General features: G+C 36.6%; 1 protein-coding gene across 1 annotated transcript in view; it reads right to left on the bottom strand.

Moving 5' to 3' along the window:
- Nucleotides 1-24,650, bottom strand: part of LOC131166963 (RGS1-HXK1-interacting protein 1) — a 29,207-nt gene extending 4,557 nt beyond the window's left edge. Inside the window, exons 1-8 of the mRNA XM_058125659.1 lie at nt 24,231-24,650; nt 23,660-23,726; nt 23,466-23,543; nt 23,022-23,074; nt 20,356-20,439; nt 19,093-19,145; nt 18,925-18,989; nt 18,762-18,820 (exon numbers count right to left, since the gene is read on the bottom strand). Of these exons, the coding sequence (XP_057981642.1) occupies nt 18,762-18,820; nt 18,925-18,989; nt 19,093-19,145; nt 20,356-20,439; nt 23,022-23,074; nt 23,466-23,543; nt 23,660-23,726; nt 24,231-24,455 (684 nt within the window). The 5' untranslated portion in view covers nt 24,456-24,650. The remainder of the gene's footprint in view (nt 1-18,761; nt 18,821-18,924; nt 18,990-19,092; nt 19,146-20,355; nt 20,440-23,021; nt 23,075-23,465; nt 23,544-23,659; nt 23,727-24,230) is intronic.
- Nucleotides 24,651-25,215: the final 565 nt, after the last annotated feature.

Here is a 25,215-nt window from a genome sequence, read left to right as displayed (position 1 = left end):
TACAAACTTGTTGCAAATGTGCATCGTAGAGCTAGAGACTTTAATGTGGATGATAGTGTCATGGTTTGCATTAAACTTGAACACTAGCCTAGAAACTCATTTAAAAAGCCCCATAAATGTATCAGGCCCTTACTCCATCCTTGAGAAACTTGGTCTTAATGCATACCTTTACTTGATTTTCCTACACATATGACCATTACTCCAGTTTTTAATGTGGAGAATGACACCTTACCAAGGCACCATTGAGCTTCTTGCTTTTTCATCCAATACTTATACAAGATCAGCAATTCCTTAACGTTCTTCCATTTCTCAACTACAAGAGATGGAGGAGTCCATTTTGGAGAATGAGTCCGCGATGTATCCTCAAGTTGGTCTTCGATAGTAGTTGGTCCGAGATTTTCCCATTTAGATGCTACATGGCTTATTAAGGATGTTGTCCATGAGAGTGTCGTATTTGCACTCACATTCTCAAGAATCGACATGGGGTATGATGGAGGACCAAACCTACATCTTTTAGGCTGCCTATTCAACATACTTGTTTTAGGAAAAATTAAGAAATTATGTTTGTGCAGCTCTTCTTTGTACCATGTAATTTCATGTTTTGTTTAGGTTTTATGTAAAGATTTGTATTAGATAGGTGTAGGAATAAATAGTTGAACATTTCTCTCTGTATTGTGTAATTTCCTACTTTGTTGGGGTTTTATGCAAGGATGATACTTGGCTTGTAAGTTGTTTGGGATAGTTATCCATTTGAGTCAAATGTTTGGGATAGTTATCCATTTGAGTCAGATGGCAATATTGTCCCTCCCCAAGGGCTTAGTAGGTTGTTTGGGACAATTATCAATTTGAATCAGATTGCAATATAGCTCCCCCCACCCCCACCCTCTCATGCAACCTTCCCTCTCCTCACCTTCTTCTTCCTCCCTCAATCTTTTTCCTTTTCCTTCTTACCTTCTCTTTTTGTTCTCTTTTGTTCTCTGTCTAGTCTTAATTGTGAGTCATGTCAATTAAGAAAGCATCATCATGCCATTTTTGCTTTTTGAGTCAATAAACAGGCTGCAAGCCCTATCATGTTAGTCCATTCTAATGTTTGGGGTCCTAGTAGAGTTGTGGCCAAGTTAGGTTTCCAGTACTTAGTAACCTTTATGGATGATTATTCAAGGATGACTTGGTTATATTTAATAAAAGATTTTTCTAAGTTATTTCATATTTTTTTGTGTTCTGTTTTGAAATAAAGATTCAATTTGGTTTGCTTGTTCGAATACTTCGAAATGATAAGAGGTAAAAGAATTTTACAATTCACTACTTATATGACTTAGTTTTGCATTGTTCATCAATCATCCTATGCCCACACTCCTCAACAAAATGGTGCACTCGCACCTTACTTTATTCTCTCTACCTCCTCGTATATTTGGTTGTGTCCCCCTTTTTCATCAACTAACTCCTAGGGTGGATAATTTGAATCCTAGTGCTATAAAATGTGCCTTTCTAGGCTACTTATATTCTTAAAAGGGGTATCATTGTTATAGTCTTAGCTACTTATATTCTTTAAAAGGGGTATCATTGTTATAGTCTTAGGCTGCATTGCTTCTTTGTTTCTACAGATGTTATCTTCTTTGAGTCTACGCCTTACTACACCCAGTCCCTGAGTGCCTCTGATTTTAATGAGTGTCCTCCTCTGCTTAATCTTCCAGATTCTAGTTTGCTGCCCATGCCAAATCAACCAATTGTGTCTCAGTCCTCCTCATCATCTTGATCGTCCTAATTTGTAGGTGTATTCACAACAGCAACTCCAAGGAAGAGAGTCCCCCCTAGCTTATACTACCACACCTTTGGTTTCCTTGTCTGATGATCATATTTCCCATGATACTGATCCTCTCATTGCTATCCGAAAAGTAAATGCACATACACCCAACATCCCACTTCCAAGTATGTTTGCTATAGCTTCTTATCGCCCTCCTATTATATTTTTTGTTATTGCTTTATCATCTGCTGCCTTTCCTAAATTTGTTTTGGAAGCCTTAGCCCACTCCGCGTGGAGGAATGCCATGGTTGAAGAGATGAATGCTTTACAAGACAATGGTACTTAGAACTTCGTATCTTTTCCTCTTGACAAGTCTATGGTTGGTTGTTGTTGGGTATACATTGTGAAAGTTAACCCTGATGGTTCTGTGGCTTGTTTGAAGGCACCTCTTGTTGCTAAGGTGTATACTTAGGTGTATGGTTTGTATTATTCTGACAATTTTTCTCCGGTTGCCTAACTTACATCAATAAGTTTGTTGATCTCCTCGGCTACCATTTGTCTCTGGCCTCTGCATCAGGTAGGGGTGAAGAATGCCTTCTTGCATTGTGTTCTTAAGGAGGCGATCTATATGGAGCAACCACCTAGGTTCGTTGCTCAGGGGGAGGCAAGCCTAGTGTGTCGACTCAAGAAGGTATTGTATGGTTTAAAAACGGTCATCCAGAGCATGGTTTGGACAATTCAATGTTTTAGTACTTAAGTTTGGTCTTCGACAGTGTGCAGTGGATCACTTTGTGTTTTATCGTCCTACTTCATCAGGTGGGATCCTCCTTGTGTATGTGGATGATATTGTTATTACAGGTGATGATAATAAGGGTATTCAGAGTCTCAAACTTTTTCTACAGACTAAGCTTCAACCAAAGATTTGGGATCATTGAAATGCTTCTTGGGTATAGAAGTATCTAGATCTTGTATGGGAATTGTTTCGTCACAAAGGAAGTATGTTCTTGATCTATTAGATGAAACTGGATTTTTTGGATCCAAACTAGTTGGTACACCTATGGATCCTAACAGCAAGTTAGCTCCGTATATGGGTGATTTTTTTGCCTAATCTTGGACTATATCGAAAACTTGTTGGAAAGTTGATTTATCAATCACACAGCTGGATATATCTTTTGCAACAAGTGTTGTGAGTCAATTTCTGGATAATCCGAGGATAAGTCGCCGGGATGCAGTAATTCGCATCTTGACCTGTCTCAAAGGTACACCAGGGGGAGGTATTTTATATCGAGGTCAGGGTCACACCTATAATTCAGGGATACACAGATGCAGATTGGGCTGAGTCGCCTTCCAATTGAAGATCCACAACCATTTTCAATATCTTGGCAAGTGATAATTTGGTTTCTTGGAAGAGTAAGAAACAAACTGTGGTGGTCGGCCAAATGCTGAATCAAAGTATAGAGCTATGGCTCACACTACTTGTGAACTTTTTTGGTTGAAGAACATGTTGGAAGAATTGGGTTTTTCACATTCTCAACCTATAGAGTTGATGTGTGATAATCAAGCTGCTCTTCATATTACCTCCAATCCGGTCTTTCATGAGCAAACGAAACACAATGAAGTTAATCGTCATTTTGTTCAACAGGCAAACTCATTGTTATTGTCTGAAATACCACACTGTTTACTTTCCTCTTCAATTTGATTTTTCCCTTTGTCCTATTGTAAGACTAGCAAGAGCAGGGAAGATATATCCATGAGCCATTAAACTTGTAATTTCACATTGTCTATTTTCATTGACATGCAAATATCAATAAGAAATTATTTTAATTTTTCTCAAGGTTTCCAATCCCGATAAAGTTTATAGGAGGAAAATTATACACTTGGAATATGATTCAAGGCTTGGCACCTATTTGCGACAAACTTAATAGAAAATTCAACAATTTCATCCTCTAAAAATCCCTTGCCGTTAATTGAATTCTGAACACTGAATTTTGTTGCCTACTCCTCCAGCTCTTCTACAACTTGAACATTTTGTATAATTACATTTGCTTGCTATTTAAGAATGGCATCATGTGCTCTACAATCCATACAATCAATGTAGCTTTCATTTCCACATTTATAATCCACAACCACAATAAATTCAGGTGCAGTTGCAATTTCCTCTTCTATGATCATATGGTAGTCCATAACAACAACAATTTTCGTTTCATCTTCGCTAGGATTTTTTGAGTTTAAGTTCACTTGCAATTTCCTTTTTTGTGTGATCATGTGTAGTCCATAAGAACAACAAATTCTGTTTCATACCTAATAGACCATTTTGAGACTGGAATTTTACATTATCCTTAATAACTCTTTCGTCTCTTGAGATGGAAGATGATCTCAACATAGCAGTAGGGGAAAAATCTGATATTAACATACTTTTCATTCTAAACCAAAAAGGTTTGAGATTTAGCTGCTTGTATATTCTACCCCATACTCAGTCGCATGGCCAACAAACTTAAAAGATGCAAACCTTTTTCCTTTTTTCTGGTATCCCATTGCATTCAAAATAAAGATCAAGATAAAACAGCCAATCTATGAATTCTCTGTTAGAAAAGTTACCATTCAAACAAGTAATATCCTGAAGATGTGGCATGGAAGCTCATGTTTTATTTCCTAAACTCATATCTTGTCAAGAACTATAAATGATGGCCCCAACTCAAAATTCTTCAAGTTCTAAACAGTATTTCCAGTACCGAATTTCCTTTCCAAAATATATATCACACACTACAAGTTGAAATTCTTAATATCATTGTCAAAATCTCATGAAGGAAACCAATATATTGCAACAAATCTCAAAAGATCATGCCTAATCTCTATATGAGTGTTGGTAGACTTAATTCATCCTCTAGAACATTGAAATTTGCATTGACAGCCCAATTTCTCAAACTAACATCCAAGTGTCTCTCATCTCCACAGGGAAAAAAAAAAAACCTACAAATGCAGCAAATAAAGTCTGAATCCAGTGTTGATGCTGAATTTATTCTCCAACATATGTAACAAGCCCTAGCACTAGAATATCTTCAAGTTAAATTCAAAATAGCTTGCAGAAAATCCAACTCCTGGTGGCTAGATTCAATATTCCTCAGTTCTGAAAGTTGCACCAGGTGACAACAGGCCCAATCCATCACTTCTTAATCAAACAGCTTTAGGTCTAATGAGGAAAACTGATCATGACCGGAATTTCTCACATTTTTGGAAGCTAGATAAGTTACTATATGATGAACCCCAGAGCTACAATGATGACCCAACCATCTACTCACAGGACAGAGTACGAAAGTCCCACAGAAGATGAGGGAATTGATGACAACATCAATCTCTCAGAGAATACCTCTTCCACCATCTCAATGCAAAACCCATAAAATTCAAACGGTAAAGTACCATCTCATTAGAAGGAATTCCACCAAACAAATGGAGGAATAAAATCCTTGAGCTCCATGCTTGGTGCCCGGCAAAATTAATGAAAGAAAGGATTACATTAAACGAAGTCATTCGAAGGGTTGTCTCAAAGTTCGTCGGCAAACTCAAAATTTGGTGGATAAATCTCGGAGATTATCGGCAACTGCAGACATCACAAGTGTCAAATCTTGATGTTTTCATATTCACAATCATTGAGGAATTCTGTGGTGTATGGGTGGACCATGTTACCCAAGTCAGGGAAGAGTATAATGCTGCTCACTTAGACAAAAAGATCTTGAGAGGATTATAATTTCATTTCTAAATGATATTATACTCTTTGCAGACAAGATGACATCAACCTCAAGCAAGCTTACCTCGACAGCCTACCTGATCCATTAGGAGAAGAAGTTCTCTGAAAACTTCAAATGAGTGGAAAAATACTCGAGAACACTTCTCTTGGAAAGCTCTACGAAAGTGCTCTTATGAACCTGGATGCACTCTGCAGAAAGTATGACATGTATTGAAGAGTCCAGAAAGCAGACATGAAGATAACCAAAGAGTGTAACTAGCAAAGGTCTTCAGGTGATGGTCTTCTGTGTGGAGGTAGAATGGTAGATCGAAGGTCGGTGAATCAATTGGTGATGATGGTGTGTCAAGAAAACAATGGCAAATGTGGGATCTTGAAGGGTGGTTGGCTGGGAAATTTTCAATCACTGTATGGGGTTTTCCAGTGACTAGACAGCGAGGAAATTCAGGTGATGACTTTTGGATGGTATCTGCCTTCAATGGTGGTGGAGGTGACGTGAAATGATGCCTGGAAAATGGAGTTTAAAACTCAAGGGCATGACTGTAATTTTCAAAAAGGTTGCAAAGCAACAATGCACCAGTTTCTGGGATATTCCTACAATTTCTGACCTTGATTTGTGGGACCTGTAATGCAAAATACCTACAGCAATAAAAATTGAATCACAATAGCTGTAAATTGTTATGGGACAGGGACTAAAATTTTCTGACGATTCTTGATAACAGAGGAAGATTGTAAACCAAATTGCTCTAATACCAAGTTGATGTGGGACAATGGAAATTCAGACTCAGAGAGAGAATTTGGAGAGAGATGCAGAAAGAAGAAGAGAAGAATGGGGAAGAAGAGGAGCCAAAGACAATAACAGAAAGAATAAGAAAGCAGAACAAGAATAGAAGCATAAAAGAGTTATAGAAGAACAGAGAAGAAACAAAAGGAGAAGAAAGAAGGGTGGGTGAAGAAGGAGAAGAAAGGAGAGAATTCTGGAAGAGAGAGAGAGAGAGAGAGAGAGAGAGAGAGAGAGAGAGAGAGAGGGAAAACCAGTGAAAATCAGTTTCAAATTGATAACTGTCCACTATACAATATAATCAAGTACTTGTACATCCAATAAAACAACTGAAACAAATAGTTATAGAATAACAATAAATAAAACAACTAATTACAAAAATACCCTAACTAAAATGAATAATTGCAAAATAACCCCCAAGTACTTAAAATACACATAATAACCCAAAATTAACGAAAAAAAAATTCTAAAACATCAAGATTTTCTAATATAAAACAAAACCTGTAATTTTTTAATCTTCAAACAAACATGATCATTAAGAACTATCCTTAAGCGATCCTCCATCAATTGGTTTAATCTCTTTCAATTGCTCCCCTACCGATGCATTTTTACATCCCACAGCTTCAGCAGATCGCTTAGCCCCGTTCATCTTCGGCACAAGAGATTTTAACTTCATGAGCTAAGACCTTCAGGCCTCACTCGAAAAATTGGGGGGGTGACTACAGATAGAATGAGAATGGATGATATATGGAGGAAATATGAAATAGGATGAAGGCAGGGAAGAAGCAGAATTAAAGAGATAGAATTGTGGAGAAACATAGAATGAAGGACAGAAAAAAAGGACAAAGATAGAAGTTAGGGATGGAACACAGGTGAAAGTTCAGAAGGGGAGAGGGGCAGAAAGAGCAACTCAAATCAGGAACTACACATTTCAACTTCTCCAATGAAGGATGACCAAGGTGCAACAATGAATTTGGAGAGGTGTGGCAGCAACAGTGCAGGTGGTAGAAGGAGACAGTGACTAAAAGTCATAAAGTCCACTAGTTTCACACCCTCCGTCAATCGTATTCCTCGTCTTCAAATCCTGAATAACCACAGAATCAAGGAAGAATGCTACTAAACAGTTCATGGATTTAGTATCTTGCTAATGGACGTAAGCGTAAGATTGAAATGGGACTTGGGAATATACAAAACCAAAGGAAGAGAAATAGAAGAAATAGGATTTACAGTTCCAATTCCCTTGACGGCAGTGGTGGATCCATCAGCTAGAGTAAGACAAGGTAAATTTGCAGGATGCTTAGAAGTAGAGAAGAAATTAGGTATGCATGTGATATGACCAGTGCCAACTGAGTCTACAACCCAAGGACTAGGACGAGAAGTACAGGACGACAGGCATGCTATGGGATTATATGTTTGGGCAAGAGATGCAACGGGAAGAGAAGCTTGTTGTGATGCTTGATACTACTGGAACTTGGAATACTCTTCCTCTAATATAGATATAGTACGTTGCCCCCCAACTTGGCTCCAAAGGTGTGGAGTTGGTGGTGTCTGCATTGGCTGCCCCCCAAAGGTGTGGAGTCAGTGGTGGCTGCATTGGTAACATGTGAAGGTCTACCAAGGAGATTCCAACATTGCTCAATAGTATGATTACCACATCCACAATGAGTGCACATGTGCAGAGTGCCTCTACCTCGTCCATCTCTACCACCATGACTGCTTGAACCACCTTGAAAACTTCTGTGGTTGTTTGGTAAAGAACTAGAATCACCATGTGGAAAACGCTGTCCTCTCAGAGCCAGATGCAAGAGCAGGAGGATGTGTGACAAAGGAATCACAAAGGAGGTGAGAATAAACATCGGCAAATGAGGGCAACTCTGCACTACTAACTATCTGGGACAGGACAGCCTCAAACTCGGGTCACAAGCTAGCTAGAACCCAAAGAACTGTCATCTGCTCTTTCTACTTCTACATCTCACAAATATCAGCAGTTATAGGTTGCACAACATTTAGCTTCTCATGAATACGTTTCATCTCTCCAAAATAATCTGCAATACTCTTGTCTCTTTGTTGTAACTAAAAGTACTCCTGGGATAAATCATACATACGTGTAATGTTACTAGAGTATAGAAGCTTGGGATAATCCCAAATCTCCTTGCACGTATCTAGATGCATGCACATCCGTGCAATCAGGGGCTCCATTGAATTCCACAAGAGGGAAACAGTCAAAGCATCTTCTTGAATCCACACATTTTCTCTTCTCATCAAAAGGATCAAATTGGAGCAAGTGGTCAAATTTTCCTAGTCCTGCTAAATAAACTTGAACAGCCTTACACCACTCAACATAATCCTTTACATCCAACTTTTGAGTTGTTATCCATGGCAATGATGAAGGAACCATATTTTCGGGATTCATAGACTCCATCCTAACACTCACAAACCAGCAGTCCCACCAATATCAAACAAGGAGAATAATCAAAACTAATTAGGACAACCACAAATGATGTGAAGCACTGAAACAACCATGGACGAGCTGAACCACTTACCAACTTATATACACTGCCACAGCCTCACAACTCAACTTACAAACACTGCCACTGCTCCAAGAACTCACAAAAGAGCGTTTGTAAACACCGAAAAACGATTAATGGATTACTACGAGAGCATGGTTGAAAAAGGTTGGATCTTTGAGCAATAAACATGGCCAACAACTTGATAATATGGTGTAGGGAAGAAATCAGATCATAGTGAAGGAAAAAATCAGAAAAAGGTGCACTGAATCTCTCTAATGAGCCGGTGCATGGGGTCAGCACTGCCAGCAGTCTGCCAGCACATGGGGGTGTGTGAGGCACTTTCCAGAAATGGAGTTTTGTAGGGTTAGGCTTCGGAGCATTCTGTTTTAGCCTATATGGTTGATTTTGTGAAATAGTGAAGTGTGGAGGTGGATATGAGAAGGGCAGCAACGGAAAGGTGTTTTTCAACAACGGCTAAAGTGTGATAGGGTTTAGGTTGGACCACGCTCTGATACCATGTTCAGATTTTGATTAAATAAATGACCTAACTTGAAAATAGGTCTCTCCCTCTATGTATAATACAAATCAAATATATTCTAATAACCATAATACCCTTACTAACTCTCACTAATTAACATACTAACACACTTAATAAAAATACTAAAAGACTAAAATAACCTTTAACAATAACCAACACCCTACTCTGTTCTAATTTATTTAGGGTATCAAAGCCAAAGATTCATGCCTTCCAACTATTAGAATAAATGAATCTGAAGACAGGACACAAAAATTAAAATTGAGAAAACTTATCTGTTGAGGCATGAATAATACTACCCTTAGGGAAGATTTTCACCCCTCCAATATAGAGCAAAAGGCTTATTGGTGTCCACCCCCAGGATACAACTGCCCTTGCAATTGGTGTAAACTCACCAATCGGGAAACAAGAACAACACAGCTTAGTTAACCCAGACACAAATGATCACATGAAACAAACTGCCGATCGGACCAATAATAAAAGAATTTTTAGATAGAAAATCTCTACCTCAAGATATATACATGGTCTTAAATTTCCACGAAATTGATGAAATTTCTGGTTTCCATCACCCACGAAATCGAAATGGCAGTCGATTTCCATCTTACAAAATTTAGGTTGAAATTTCTACTAATCATCCGAAATTTATTGAAATCTTGAAACATTAGCAAAAGTTGTCGAAATTTTAACTATAGAATGAAATTTCCTCGAAATTCAAATGAGAGATTTAGGAGTGAAGCGAAATTTCTCTCTTAATTTAATTTACCTTTTTATTGAAACAAAACATTATTACAAGGGCTTTTGAAATTATATGAAAAAATAAGCTTATAACAACATTTTATTTAACCATTCATGTCTAAATTATCATTATTTGTTTTTTACAATAATTAATATTTAAATGATTTATAAATTTCATTTGTATTAACTGAATATGTTTAATGCACATTATCTTACAAATATGTTTGATACATATAGTATATTATAACTTTTCCACCTCATACGCAACATAGATATATTCAACTTGTAATATATTAGTCCTAAAACTTACATTATTACGTCTATTAACCATTTCTAAAGTTTCATAAAAGAATTCTATGCTTTAATATTGATTTCTGTTATTTTTTCAAATCAAAATTTCCATACTTTTGGAGCTTTCAAAATTTGAGTTGAAATTGAAATTTAAGATCTTGGATATATATATATATATAAAAACAATTAATTTTACAACGATCACAAAAAGGTTCAAAAAAAGGTCAAAAAGAGTTTAATAACAGCGGTCACAAAAAGGTCATAACCATTTTTATAATTGTTAATAAAATATTTAAACGACCGTTGAGGACAGTAGGGTTTTGAAATACCTTTACACAAAATACTGACACCAACTCATCCACTACAACTTCTGGTAACGCAATCTCTTCCCAACTTTCCGACATTTATCAGAAAATATTTCTTCCCAGGCCATGGGTTTCAATCACCCACTCCCACTTAAATTTGATCAAAACAACTTTTTACCATGGAAGACTCAAATTTGCCCAATCCTTCATGGTCACAATCTAATGGGCGAGTTGAAGGTACTCTTCCATGTCCACAACAACATGTTTCTACCACGGATGCATATTCCACTAGCACTAGGCAGCTTAATCAGAACTTGTTTTCTGATAACGCCAAGACTGACAACTGTTAAGATGTCTATTGTCCTTCCTCATGTGTTATTGGCCAAGTTGCAGGATGCACATCCTTCTCTGTTGGTAGCAGCTACACTATCAATTTGCTTCATTCAAAGGCTCATGTCCTCCGATTGAAATTTAAATTGCATCTGAAAATCAAACTGCAATGCATGATTATTTGCAGCTTATGAAGAAGAATATTGCAGAAATTTATCCGTACGAGGGTGTCTCTTATATTAATTTAACAACCATCCCATTGAACTGCAAATATCGCATTGAGCATGAGATGAGACTGCTCAATCCTTCGATAAACATTGACTCTAGAGGCCAAAATTGGCTCACCATCCTTTCAATCCCAAGGTTGCAAATTCAAATGCTACAGCGCGTCATAGGAAAAATATTGGGAGAAAGAGGCGTCATCAAGAACAAATTTGTGACACTATACTCCAATAATGGGAATCCCAGCTCATTAACTCCAGTGATCATCAAAATAGAGGCAAGCTTCTGTGTTGTCATATTTCCCTGAAGTGCTGGCAAGAGACAGCAAAGTGATATCATGCTTACATCTCTGAGATGCCTTCTCCTGTTAATGCCATGCTTGCAACTAATTCCACAATCTCTGGTCCAAGTTGGTAAAGAGACTCTGGTACCACTCATCATACTATTTTGGACTTGAACAGCATCTATCTGCTTTCAGACTACCACAGTGGTGACCAAGAGCTGGTTGGCAAAATGCTAAGAATTTATCCATATCCCACGTGCATCCGTCTTCTATATCATCTTCTCATCCTCTTCAACTTCACAATATTTTACATGTTCCTATTTCATTAAGAATTTTCCTAGTGTTCCTAAACTTATTAAATATGATTGCATTTCCTCTGAATCTACTTCAAGGGACAATTGATCAAAAGGCATTACAGCATAAACCTCATACCATCCGCTTGTTTTTCCAGCTTCAATTGAACTTCATTTGATTCTGATTCCAGTTGTTTTAAAAAACACAAAAAAATCAGAAATAGATATTATTAGAGAAAAACTGGGCATCAAGAAGATGCTATTCAATTACAGTGAAAACAAATGGAAAGAAACAGAACACCGGTCACTGAAGTACATCTAGAAAATCAAGAATAACAGAAAAATCTCTCAGGCATCCCATTATGCCAACTAGAGATCATAGATATCCAGTTTTCCATGACAGCCTGGAAATAGGAGACCATCCCATCAAAAGCCCTTCTGTTCCTTTATTTCCAAACCACCCAAAAAATAGCAAGACGGATACAAGAAAGAGCTCTCATTTTGAACTTGTTGGATTGGATCCCTTTCCAAGCCCAAATCTCACCCTCAACCAAAGCTGCAGTGACCCATTTCTGTTTGACCATGGAAATGGCCAAGCTCCAGAGATTCCTGGTCCAGTGGCAGTGAAGAAGGATGTGGTCCACTGAATCCGCTTCCTCTAAGGCAATATAACACCCATTGACAATAGAGAAACCCTTTCTTTGAAGGTTATCAAGGGTGAGGATCTTCCCCAGAGCAGCCTCCCAGGTGAAAAAAGCAACCTCCGATGGGCTGCTGTTTTCCAAATGAGCTTCCAAGGAAAATAACCAATGCGCTCCACCAGGCAGCTAAGGTGATTATAATAAGACTTGACTATGAAAATTTCCTCCTTGCCCAGGTCATTTGGGCTTAGTGGAGGAGGCCTGGCTCTGAACATTGTAAAGGATGCTATAAAAATTTATAAGAGTATCAATCTCCCAATCAAAAATAAATAAATAGATAAAGAAGACATCAAGCCATTTTTCTTGCATTTTGATTGTGGAAGCAGAATGTATGAAGTGTGAAATGAGTGAAAAAAGGACTGTTATGCTGGCACAACACTGCATTGATAGATTTCTAAGTGCTGGTGCAGGAAACTTTAAAAATGATCTAGGATAGGATTAATGTTGGAAATATTATAGAAGGAGAAATATTTACTAATGAAATTAATATCAAATAAAAATACAAATACTTATCAGAAGCTAAGGTGTGGAAGGACCACTATCCTTAAAGCCGATTTCATGCCTACAAAGAACACTTCTCGGTGCATATAGTCACTGCACACACGACCTCCAGGATTACTCAGCTGGCTTGGTTTTGTGTGCACTCACAAACACCAGAGCGATATGAGATCTAATGTCATTTAATTACCCAACAAAATATAAAACTTAAGAGAGAATAGAAGATAGAGTTGTTTTGAAGAAGAAAAGCATATCTTGAAATGAAGCTGAATCACAGTTTATATAAGTAAAATTAAGTATAACTTCCAGCATCATAGTTAAAAGTAGTAGTTAACATTTTAAAAACGTTAAAACTAATAAATTAAATTTAACATATACTTAATTAAAATAAAAACCAACGACTGTTATATAATATTTATTAAATAGATATTTTTTTAATTTGAAACCTAAAACATAAATATCAAAAATCCCCTACATGGTTCAAATTAAAAAAACGAAGGAAGATAAAAACCAATGTTGGGTAACTATGAGATGTAATGCATTAGGTGACAATACCTTTCGGTTTGAATTGCACTTGAAGAAAATACATCATGAGTTACAAGAACTTGGTGAATATTAAATTCTTGAACCAAATTCTTTTAGCGTAACACTATAAACATATCACTCACATAACATCTCTAGACACAAAACTCCTATGGGTTGGTACAAATAGGTCATGCACCGTACCTAGATATTCATAAGTACTCTAGAAAGTTTTAGCCCAGTAAACTTTCATAGGAAGCGGCCCCACTTCCAAACTCACATAGGTAAATCCATCAAGTGTGTCACTACAATTAAAAGCACACCACCTAGCAAAGGATATGGATTTATTAAGAGATAAACTCAACCTCACTATCGTTACAGTTGCATCATTCAAAAGACCATAGGGATGATCAAAACAAATAATTGTGCACATCACACTACTCAATGACTTGTTATTACCCATTTAACCTAAATCATGGGATCTCCAATCCATAAGTTGGGTTAACATCATTAGTAGTTTATGTTAAGGGCTTAAGACACATCTCCCTCGATGTTTATTTTCTATTAGCCTTTTAGCTACTAGTCCTTTAGTTAAGGAAATCATTAATCAACAACTATTTCTCAATTCTCATGTTTTGATCATATTGATGCTAGGTACCCTCACATTTTTGTGATCACACTAATAATAGCCCAATTTGACTATTCAATTAGTTCGGGTTAGTCCACAAATATACTACTCAAGTGTTAATGAAGGCTGGGTCTAAACATGAGTTAATGATGACTTCGTGACCACAATAAGGAAGTTGGAGATCATTTAATAGAGTTCAACAAGGTAGTTGAGGCAATTTTTGCACTGGAATCAATTTATGGGACAACCTTTGACTCTCTTTCAGGGTCCATCTTTGCTGCAAATTCCTCCATTCTTTCTCAAGTTCTCAATCCACAACCATTTGTTGTGCAGTTCATATGACGACACAGACTCAGAATCATCATCATTGCAGCCTTAAGGGTGCTCCATCAGTCTCCACTATCTTCTTCCCTTTAAGCTTTGCTTTGCTCGCCCATCTCCATCTTAAACCTGATTTGCATGTAAACCTCCGATAATCAGTTCAAAGTCTGGTCCTACATGAACAAATCCTCCTCCTACAAAAAACCCCACCCCCTTGTTCTAGTCTCAGCTTCTATTGAATACTAGATGCTAAAAAGGCCTTAAACTATCTTGTTTGGATGGGCATTTTGATTAGGTTGGAAGGCTCCCAAATCAATGCTTCTTTATAGATTAGATGGGCTCTCACTCAAGCCCCCTCAATATTTGCATTGGATCGGACCTACCTTTAATCTTCCTTAGAATCTATCCTAAAAATGGGTTGCAAAATTGAGCCGTTATGTTCTTGGGCCTAGAATTTGGCAAATTCAGCCCACTCGAACTAGTCAAATATTTGAATTTTGAAATTTTACCCAAAATAGGTAAAAACTTTCCATACCTACTCTGTCTGAGTTCGCCATCACCAATTCTTTCCACCAAAATGAATCTCTTCAACACATTGGCTCTCAAAGGAACAAGGGAAACATGATTTGGTGCCCTAAATGTCTTCACCCAAGGGTTAGGGATTTCGGTGAAGAGGAAATATCGCAACTCCTTCAACAACCACCGCCATTCGTTAGATCAATTCTTAGTCGGTTAGTCCTTTTAATCACCCTCCAATAGCTCCCTCTTTCTTCAAAGAAGAACAATTTTCTATTGAACATTACACCGTTCAAGGTCTCAATATTCATGAAACACTCCTCCGATTCTCTTATCGGGGTGGTTCTCCTAATCGCTAGTCCACCTCTGGATTTTTGTATACCTTGGTAACAACTTGATTAGTAGACACTCTGATGTAGGACAAGAAGCAAGACCTTAGGAAGATCCATGTTGGTGACAACTAAAGAAGAATTGTATTGATAATTGTTGGGTTTAGTTAGTAGTTTATTATATATTTAGTATTAATTAGTATAGGATTATGTGTATTTGAGGGTTGTTTGTAATATTTGTGTGATGTAAGTAATTCATGTTGCTTTAGGGATATATGTGTAATTTCATATAGAAGCTGTCTTGTAAATAGTGTGTGAAAGCCATGTTGTAGACAGTTATTTGTTGATGAATCTGAATTGGAAGTGAACGTGAGTTCCACCATGGTATCTCCTCTCTCCTCCCTTCCCCTTCCTTCCTCTTCTATTTCTTCTAAATTCTCCCATGGCTGCAGAACCTTGATGCTGCCCCTGCATCATTTGGTATTAGAGCCCAACCACAATCTCCATTCTTCCATTTCAACTCCCCCATCATCCCTTTCTCCCTTCTCTTCTGCCCCATTCTTATCCCTCTTTTCTTCTTCATTCCTTCTTTCCTCTGATTTGTAACATCTCAGTCCATATCTGCTGCTTCTTCGTCTTTCTTCTCTTCTTGTTCTCTAGCTTTCAGTCCACCCATTCTCCCTCACTCTTCTCCTCTTCTCTTCTTCTGCCTTTTCCTCTTCTTTCTTTTCTCTGTTCTGTTCTCTCTCTCTCTATTATGTATTAATCCTCCCTTCTTCTCTGTTATGTCTTTCTCCTTTCTTCTTATTCTTCATCTTCCAATCTCTCCATTAATCTCTCCTTCCCCAATACTCTCTCATCTCATCATTTCTGTTCCGAAGTTTCAGTTTAAAAAAATAAATAAAACTGAAAAATGGTTCAGCGGTTTCTGAACTTTTTCAGAAATTCCAGTCATGTCCCATTTTTCAAACCCTAATTTCCAGCCTAGATTCTACAACACCACCCACATTACCAAAAACAGAACCCCCTGAAACCCTCCCCCTCCAATTCTCATCACTGTCCAACCACCACAAGACACCCCAAGCACCGGAAAAAACTTCTCCACCCGTCAGCACTTTGAAAACCCTAATCTCCTGTGCTTTCTCATCACACCACCAACACCACTATACTCCCCATCCCTTGATCTCCCTTCACCCCAAAACTCACTGCTGGTGCAAGGAGATATTCTGTTGTGGACACAATATTTTGCAAGAAAACGCAATAATTTGGAACGAAACCCTGAAATTGTCGCTGCCAAGTGCCAAAATCAAAAAGGTTTTGTTGCTGTAATTTGTGAGTCCTTTTTGTGAATTTGTTTCATTTCAGGAGGACAATCAATATCGAGATGAATTAAAGATAGTTTTTGAGAAATTGGGAGTAAGGTTCGTGCGAAATTGTGTTAAAGGGTTGTGAAATATAGCTGCAGCATGTATATGCATAAAATCAGCAGCATGGTGACAAATTATAGGAAAAAGGAATGCCATCTACCAAACTTTGGGCGCAATTTCAAGCTTTTCAACACCTTTATCAAATGCAGAGAAAAGGTTTGCAAAATCATCATTGATGGAAGATGTCCAATGAATGTGGTTTTTCCATAAATGGAGTCACTTGAATGCAACTTTATCCGGAACCTCACCCAGAGCCTCATGTAGTACCTTGGGTTGATAACTCTACTATACATGTTTGCAAGAGATGTCTGGTTCAAATCCAAATGGGTGCAAATTTTGGCTAACGTTTGGTGTGATATCCTACCTATGAAGATTGACCATGCACTCCTTGGTTCTCCTTGGTTGGATGATTTGGGTGTGACTCAAGGGCTTGAGAAAAGATGTCTTTCACTATAATGGGAAGAAAATCGTTTTGAAGTCTGCTCTATCATTTAACCAAGGCAAAGAATCACTCACATTTACTCAACTTGAAAACAGTACAAGCAAGGAAATGCATATTTGAAGACACCCAAAGTCTTTCAAACATTCCTATCGTTGAGTTTGTCATCCCTAATATGTTTACTAATGCTAATGTGTCCAAGTTTGCTTCTCCCTTTTGATCCTCCAAGATTTCAAAATTTGAGGCCAAATTTTTTCCAACTCCAATGATGCAGGGGCAGCAACAAGGTTCTGCAGCCATGGGAGAATTTAGAAGAAATAGAAGTGAGGAAGGAAGAGGAAGGGAGGAGAGAGGAGATATTAAAGGGGAACTAATGTTCACTTCCGATTCAAATTCATCAACAACTAACTGTCTACAACATGGCTTTCACACACTATTTATAAGAAAGCCTCTACACATGAAATTACACGCAGCACATATACCCCTAAAACAACATGAATTACAAACAAACGCCAACATTACACAGATATTACAAACAACCCCCAAATACACATAATCCTATACTAATTCATACCGAACACATAATAAATTACCAACTAAAACCAACAATTGTCAATCCAATTCTTCTTAAGTAGTCTCCAATATAGATCTTCCTAAGGTCTTGCTTCTTCTCCTACATCACACTCGGTCAAGCACTAAGGCCAAATATCAGGCTCTTTCCATTGCAGCTGTTTTTTGAAATGGTGTCCAAGGCCTATTGGACACCCTACTAATCTCTACCTTTCTCCACTTAAATACCAAGGTATTATCTCAAATGGAAAGTCGTAGCCCCGAAGACTCGAACCTTGACATTTTAACCAGGAGAGCCTCGAGTTAACCACTTGAGCCACCTTTCAGGAACCAAGATTTCCGTTGCTATTGTTGAACTTGTTTAGTTGTAGCAACTGCTTCGGAAGATTCATTTTCCATGATTCCACCTCAACTATGGTGTGACAATGTTGGAACAACTTTTCTTGTTGCAAACCTGGCCCTTCATGCCCATACCAAACATATAGAGATTGATTTTCATTTTATTTGGTAAAAAGTTGCTTGCAAAGAACTTGAAATCAATGTTTTTCCCTCTATTAATCAACTCCCAAATATAATAACTAAGGGATTATCTTCCTCATGGTTTGCTTTGTTGCAGTTCACACTTTGGGTTCATCCTTCTCCATGAGCTTGTGTGGGGTGGGATATTGGAAGTTACCTATGTGAGGGTTAGTGCATGCATGGCATGCTGATGCGTATGGCTTGTTAAGGACTTTCCCTACTTCTCGTAGGATCCTGTTTGTGTGTGGAAGTGGTCTCCCCATTTCATGTGGGATTCTATCACCTCGTGGTTTATCTCCTCAACATTTTAATTGTGTGTATGTTCAAATTCATTGCTATCCTTACCCATGGTAAACACATCTCTAGTAGAGGTATATACATTATGATAATACAACCTTCAAGTGTGGAACAATAACCAACACCATACTCTATTCGAATTAGTTTTATTGGAAACACAACATCAAAAAATATTTACAATCTCTCATACGGAATACTGCATGTTAATAAACAAAGAACTTACCTGTGATCGGAATCGTAATGCTTCTCTACGAGGAAGCTCCCCAAGGATATCTTTCAGCCCTGAGGCAGTACAACTAATTTTAAGACAACAACCTCAAATTTTTCATACCAGACATTCAACTTTCTCAAAATAATCAATTAAGATAGAGACAAAATGCATATACCAGCGGCTTGTCTCTCAATTTTGTATGCAGAGCGAACAACACCTTGAATCTGATTTCCTGCTTGTCTGCAATCAAATTGTGGAAAAATAAAATGAACATGACAGTCATCTGAAAAACAAGTAATGGGATGAATATGCTGCCATCCATCAATACTCAATAGACCCAAACCTAAGTTTTGTCCTGCCCCGCTTCATCTCCTCTTCTGCTTGCAATGCTCTCTTCTGAAAATTAAAATACAATTATGTATATATGAGCTGCATCATAAGGTATTGTTCTTTGGAAAATTGAAAATATTGCTTTCATTAAAAACCAAGCTGACAGTTTACAACTTTAAAGCTAATGTTTGCTCAATTAGGCAAAACTCGATGCCACAGTGCAACTATACATTTGCATGCCATCATGTGTGCACATGGAGAAACTATGAACACAGTCTCAAATGAATAACCTTCCAGTTAATAGTATTAGCTCATATTATCCAATTCATGAAGCAGAAGTGACTCATAATGTATTCCTATTTATTGAATTACTAAAATGCCAAAACTCATAACTGCAATCCTCTGTCAGTTACTCTTGGATTAGAAGTGTTTTCACAATTTAATTTACTCAATTTTTAATTCCTTGAAGTAGCAAAGTCTTGAAATGTTGCAGGGTGTGATGCATGAAGTCTAACTGCCATATAATTTAGTTTTCATCAACAGAAGGATCAAGAGTCTACAGGATTTTAGTTTGGGAAAAAAGATCCTTCAGCCATAATGTTTTGAACTATGTAAGCTTGGTCGATAATCTATATTTATGATGGGTGGTGTTATTTTGCTTCTAGTTTCTTTGTACATTTGAAGATGCCTTGCTGGGTATCCTTTTTCCTGATGGAACATTCTCCCTAAGCTTATCAAAAAAATAATCAACAGGAATTTCTACTGTGTCACAAATCTCCTTCTTTATTAATCATTTTTTTTTTATCTTTCCACTTTTCCTAGACTAAAATCCCCCTCACAATATTGTTGGTCTCGCTGTCCAAATCTTATAATAAATTTCCAACATTTATTCTAATTTTTTAATTTACTATAAACTATATTCCATATTTCTAACATTTTTATCTTACTTAATTTTCAACGAACAAAGTTGTTCCTCCTCATTTGGTAAAAAAGAAAAAATTCCCAACCCATGCGCCACAAAAGCAAGCTGCTAGCATGAGCTTGTATTGGATGGTAGAGAGAAAGCTGTTTGACCTAAGACAATGTCAATGTCATCGCCTCCAAGAAAGAATCTCTCTCTCTCTCTTTGCATGTTTGCTCGCTGTCTGGGCGAGCATGTGGGTGGGGGTGTATGAGCGTGTGGGTTTAAGAGGGGTAAGAGAGCTCTAGTCAGTCCCCAGAACCACAGGAAACCATTATTATTTAAAACTGACATTAAAAAATTAATAATAATTACCTCCAACTTCTCACTTTCGGTTTTCAGAAGATCAATTGATTTCCTCAATTCCTTTACTTTGGCATCAGCTCTGTTTAGCAAGGACTGCATCCAGAAATGAAGGCTGAAGTCAATATTGTCTATCATCAAATTCCATGGTAGATGCATGCTTGACAGCATGATCCCTCTTGGATTGTCAAAATGTAAACACGATGGACTAAAGAGTTGATAAGTACACAGCATAATAACATGTAATGTAGATCCTCATATTAGGTCAATAAAAAAAATACCCAAATTCTTCTATAAATAGTGCATACAATTGCAGTAGCTCACAAGGAAGGATACAATAAAATATTTGTATATAACTAAATGTACCATGTCTGCAATCTCCTTAAGAGCCTATAAATATAATGTTTCCAATTCAGCGCATAATCGTATATAAGATATCAATCATTATAAAATAAAGTTTTTCAATAGATTAGATAATGGAATGGTGAGAAAATTTTAGTCCAATCAAGTACATGCACTACGTCATAGTTGTCAAATCAAGATTTAAATTGAAAATCAAAATCCCAATTTGAGAATTCAATTAAGAATCAAATCAATTGTGAGATTTTGTACAAATTTCCAAACTCAATTCCAAATTTCCAATTGACATTCATATATGTAAAAAAAAAAATGAATTTTTTTTTAAAGTGGATTTATATTATAACTTTAGTACCAAAGCATTATCTATATCATATAAAATATGGGAAAAATTGAACTCTATGGCGTTAAAAATCATACTTATGTGTAATTGTGTATGTATGTTTTCTCTAGGAACTAAAAAGCAAGAATATTAATCCAAAAAAACAAACCCTCAAACAGAACTGATAAAAACTCAACCAAAAAAAAAAAGTGAAAAACTAATAAAACTAACTTTAGAATGTTGAGAACTCCTCGAAAACTCAAAACCAACCCAGCCAATCAGTACTATGGCAGAACACCTTCTCTTCTCAATGACAGAACAATGCTATGATCCAGGACTGGAGAAACAAAGCCCCCAAAAATTCAAATTTGTTTTAAATCCTTGAAGAGAAGTATAAACATTGTGATTTTCTTTCGTCTTTCATGACAAAACAGTCAGAGATAGAAATGCCCTTGTGAAAAAAGAGGGGGAAAAAGCAGTAAAAAAAATGTTTCTTTTTTATATGTTACCCAACTGCTACAAATCAATTGAATGGGTCAACTCATATTAATTCAATGGTGATTCGCATCATCGCATGTGAATTAATCGATTTAGGTATGATTCAAGTAGCTCCTCAATTCTCCCATGGGAGTCAACTTGTTCTGGCATTGAGTTGATTCAAATCATAAATTTTGCAATTCTAACAACTATGTGCTACGGAAGCTAAAAATACATCAGTTAGAATTTATATAACCTTTAGATGTTATTCAAATACAAATTAACATCTGTGAACTTTTCATTTGTGCCTTGATAAGATTTTCCTTCTGAAGAAAATCCTATTAAATTGTAACTTTTTATATTTATTATCTACAAATATTTTATTTAAATTACATTTTCCATTATGCTTTTATTTCCATCTACATTAAAACAGATATACATCTATTTCAACTTAATTTGTCTGGCAGTGATTATGGTTGCAGTTTAAGAATATCCCCTTAAAATTTGAAGTAAAAGATTAATTAAAGATTGATAAGATTGGACAATTGCTTATGCCTAGCCATTCAAATATTTGGTTGCTTATTTTTTCACATGATGTTATTATAATATCCAAAGGATGAAACAAGAATTATGATCTCCAAAAAATAGGTACTGATCTTAGTTTTGTATCAAATGATTGCTACCTTCTAATATGCATGTCACCCTAACAAACATTCATCTAATCCAAGGTAACAGGACGGCATGTGAACAGTATGATCCAATCCATATTCTCAGTGCTTTAATATAACCATTGTGTAAGAACTGTCAACCAAAAAATGAGATGACGATGCATATTTCTTATGAAATTCCAACTTGCAACCTGCAAAGCACACTCATGCACTCACAGCATCAAACCTAGGACAAATGTTTTATCTGCACCTAGAATAACACGACTAGAAGCTTGGGAAGGGGAGCAATCAACTACACAAAGCAGTGACCCCTAGTGTGCAGTAAGAACACACCAGCAGGAAGACAAAGAAATTAATAACTTCTATTTTACTTTTCGAACAATGATATCCTCAACAAACTTTCAAGCACCAAACTGCCCAAGCAAAATATATACATACATACATACATACATATATATATATATATATATATTTAAATAACTCAATTCCTTTTCTCCAAACATTCTGAGATAACAAATGAGGGGATATTTATAAACAGTGAGATATAATGACTTTCAATCAATATTGCTGATTCAATACTCATTCAGTATTTTCAACCAAAATTGCACTTTTTTGGCAAAGAAACATGTACATACACATGAGAAATGGCAATGGCTAACATTTCAGACTATAACTTTTAATAGATTTACACTGAAACAACTCATGTTCACACAGAACACCAAAAATAAATCAACCTTATTCTTTTCTCTGCTGCATAGACTATACATAGAATATGAAACACGGCTTCACGAAAGAAATGCACCAGTGCTGTAAGAAACTTAAATCTGCAGCTTCTATGTTGTTAAGAAGCCTACCTCTTCACTTACAAATAGGTGCAATGTTTTATGGTAGAGGAAACGCCTTGGTCCTGCAAGCAACAGACGAGTTATGTGCAAGAACAATTAATCATATTTTAATAAGACATCAACCCAATTCATTGTGGAACACTTTTATCAGGACATGTGTATTTTTAGATGACTTGAAAAATTACAGATATGCAAGGATATCAAATTTTAAAATACAGCCTGCAGGGTTAAAGATTAATCATGACAATGTGCAGAACCAAGAGTGTAAAATCAAATCTTGAAGACTATTAAAACAAATTCTTTCAGTTACTAAAAATAACATTGATGACATAACTGGAGTCATCTATAACTAAAAAATCAAACTCGAGACATCTCTATGCATTTTGGACAGAAACCAAAACAATTGCGACACACACACACAAGTATTTAATTAAATATGTTATAGAACCATACTTTTCAGCCCCAGAAGTCCTAAGCCAACAGCAGTAGCACATGTCACCGTGGGATAAGAAGCCGCAATAAGAATACCCTCTGTGTCAGAAACATCAAATTAAACCAATTAAAAACACAATAAACAAATGAATATAAAAAATAACCTTCTTAAATTGAGATATAAGCTACAATAACAAAATGCAAGCAAGGTATACCTTTAATCTTCCCAAAAAAGACATCTTCATACGCATGATACTCTGTGTTTACCTCTTTCAGCGACTCCTACATTCAAAATTGTTAACTTCAAATGTATGAAAATCTATGCCTAATAATGGACAAGAAAACAATTCAAGCCCCTGACTCGTTGGGTTGCTGAGAAAATGTAGGTAAATAATATATTCCTATACTCCACGAGTCAAAAACATCCACTTCCAACTATTTCGTTTATATGAAGCAATTTTCCCTCTTCTAGAAACCATAATCACACAAACATAAGATTAAAACTTCTATCTTCTTCCTTTTTCCACTTTTTTTTTCTCGGGTTGCTGAGAAGAAAGGTAGAAAGCCAAAAATCAAGCTTCGAACGGTACTGTTATTGTTTGGCACCTCAGAAAACCTAAAAGACTCAACACGGCAAGCCTGACATTAACACAGCCGTAGGGCACAGAACACAAGATTCACAATTCATTTTTCCTTTTTCCTTTTCCCGTTCCTTTCTTGTATTTGCCTACATTTTCCCGGTAATAAGACGGAGACTGAAGAGGAATTGAGAGCCTGAATATTTACGATTGTTTGCTGGAGGTGAGCAGACGAAGTGGATCGAATTTGAGAGAGGCGAGATCTGGAGGCATCGATGAATGAATCAACAGAGTCTTCAGCAATTTTGTACGCGAGCTGAGCTTGTTGGACAGCGTGCTCGATCCAAGGAACGCCGCCTTCAAAGGTTTTCGGCGCCCCGTACTCGCTCTGCCTCGGGTTTGGGTTCCCTTCCGAGTCTGCAACTGTGGCCATCGTTGAGAAGCTGCGATGCCAGAAAATTTTTCTGAAGGCGACGGTCGGAGCGCATCGAGTGTTCACTGTTCAGCACCGAAAGCCGTTGTCGGGTCGGTTTTAGTTGTGGATGCCCATCCTAAATGGGCCTGGGCTGATCCATTGTGAGAATTCGGCCGTGGGCGCGCATTGCGGATGGAGAAAGTTTCAACTTTCAACTCAACCTCGCGAAATGTTGTCGTTTTTGTTGTCTTTTTTTTTGTTTTGTTCGATTAAAAGCCCGCACAAATAGTTCGGCTACCATTTTATTTATATATATATATATATATATATATATGCACATTTTATCATTTTTAAAATATTCAATATAATATATACAATACAATACAATTTTTCTTAACTAAAATTATAGAATTAATTTTAATAATATTATTCAAAAATATAGAAATATATATGTCGTGTCGCATTTCTATTTATATATACTATGTATAATAAAATTAGAATCAGTGATTGTTTTCTCACCTACCTTCCACCAAAAGGTTCCAATATCAAAATATTATAATTATATATAAATATATATTTATATATAAATACATAAATGTATGTAATTTAATAAGTGTTCAACTTTCCATATATTATAAAATAAAGTATTTAAATTTTACTCAAATTTCACATTTTAAATTCTCATTCTATATTATTATGGTTTATATCTGTATTTTATTTTTTTTAATTAATTTTATATTTAAATGATCCACCACAAATATATTTATATCATATGTAC

The sequence above is a fragment of the Malania oleifera genome, chromosome 10 (genome assembly GCF_029873635.1).
Source record: "Malania oleifera isolate guangnan ecotype guangnan chromosome 10, ASM2987363v1, whole genome shotgun sequence".
NCBI classification, from domain to species: domain Eukaryota; kingdom Viridiplantae; phylum Streptophyta; class Magnoliopsida; order Santalales; family Ximeniaceae; genus Malania; species Malania oleifera.
The sequence above is the reverse complement of the archived record's forward strand: the minus strand, read 5'-3'. Positions and strand labels throughout refer to the sequence as shown.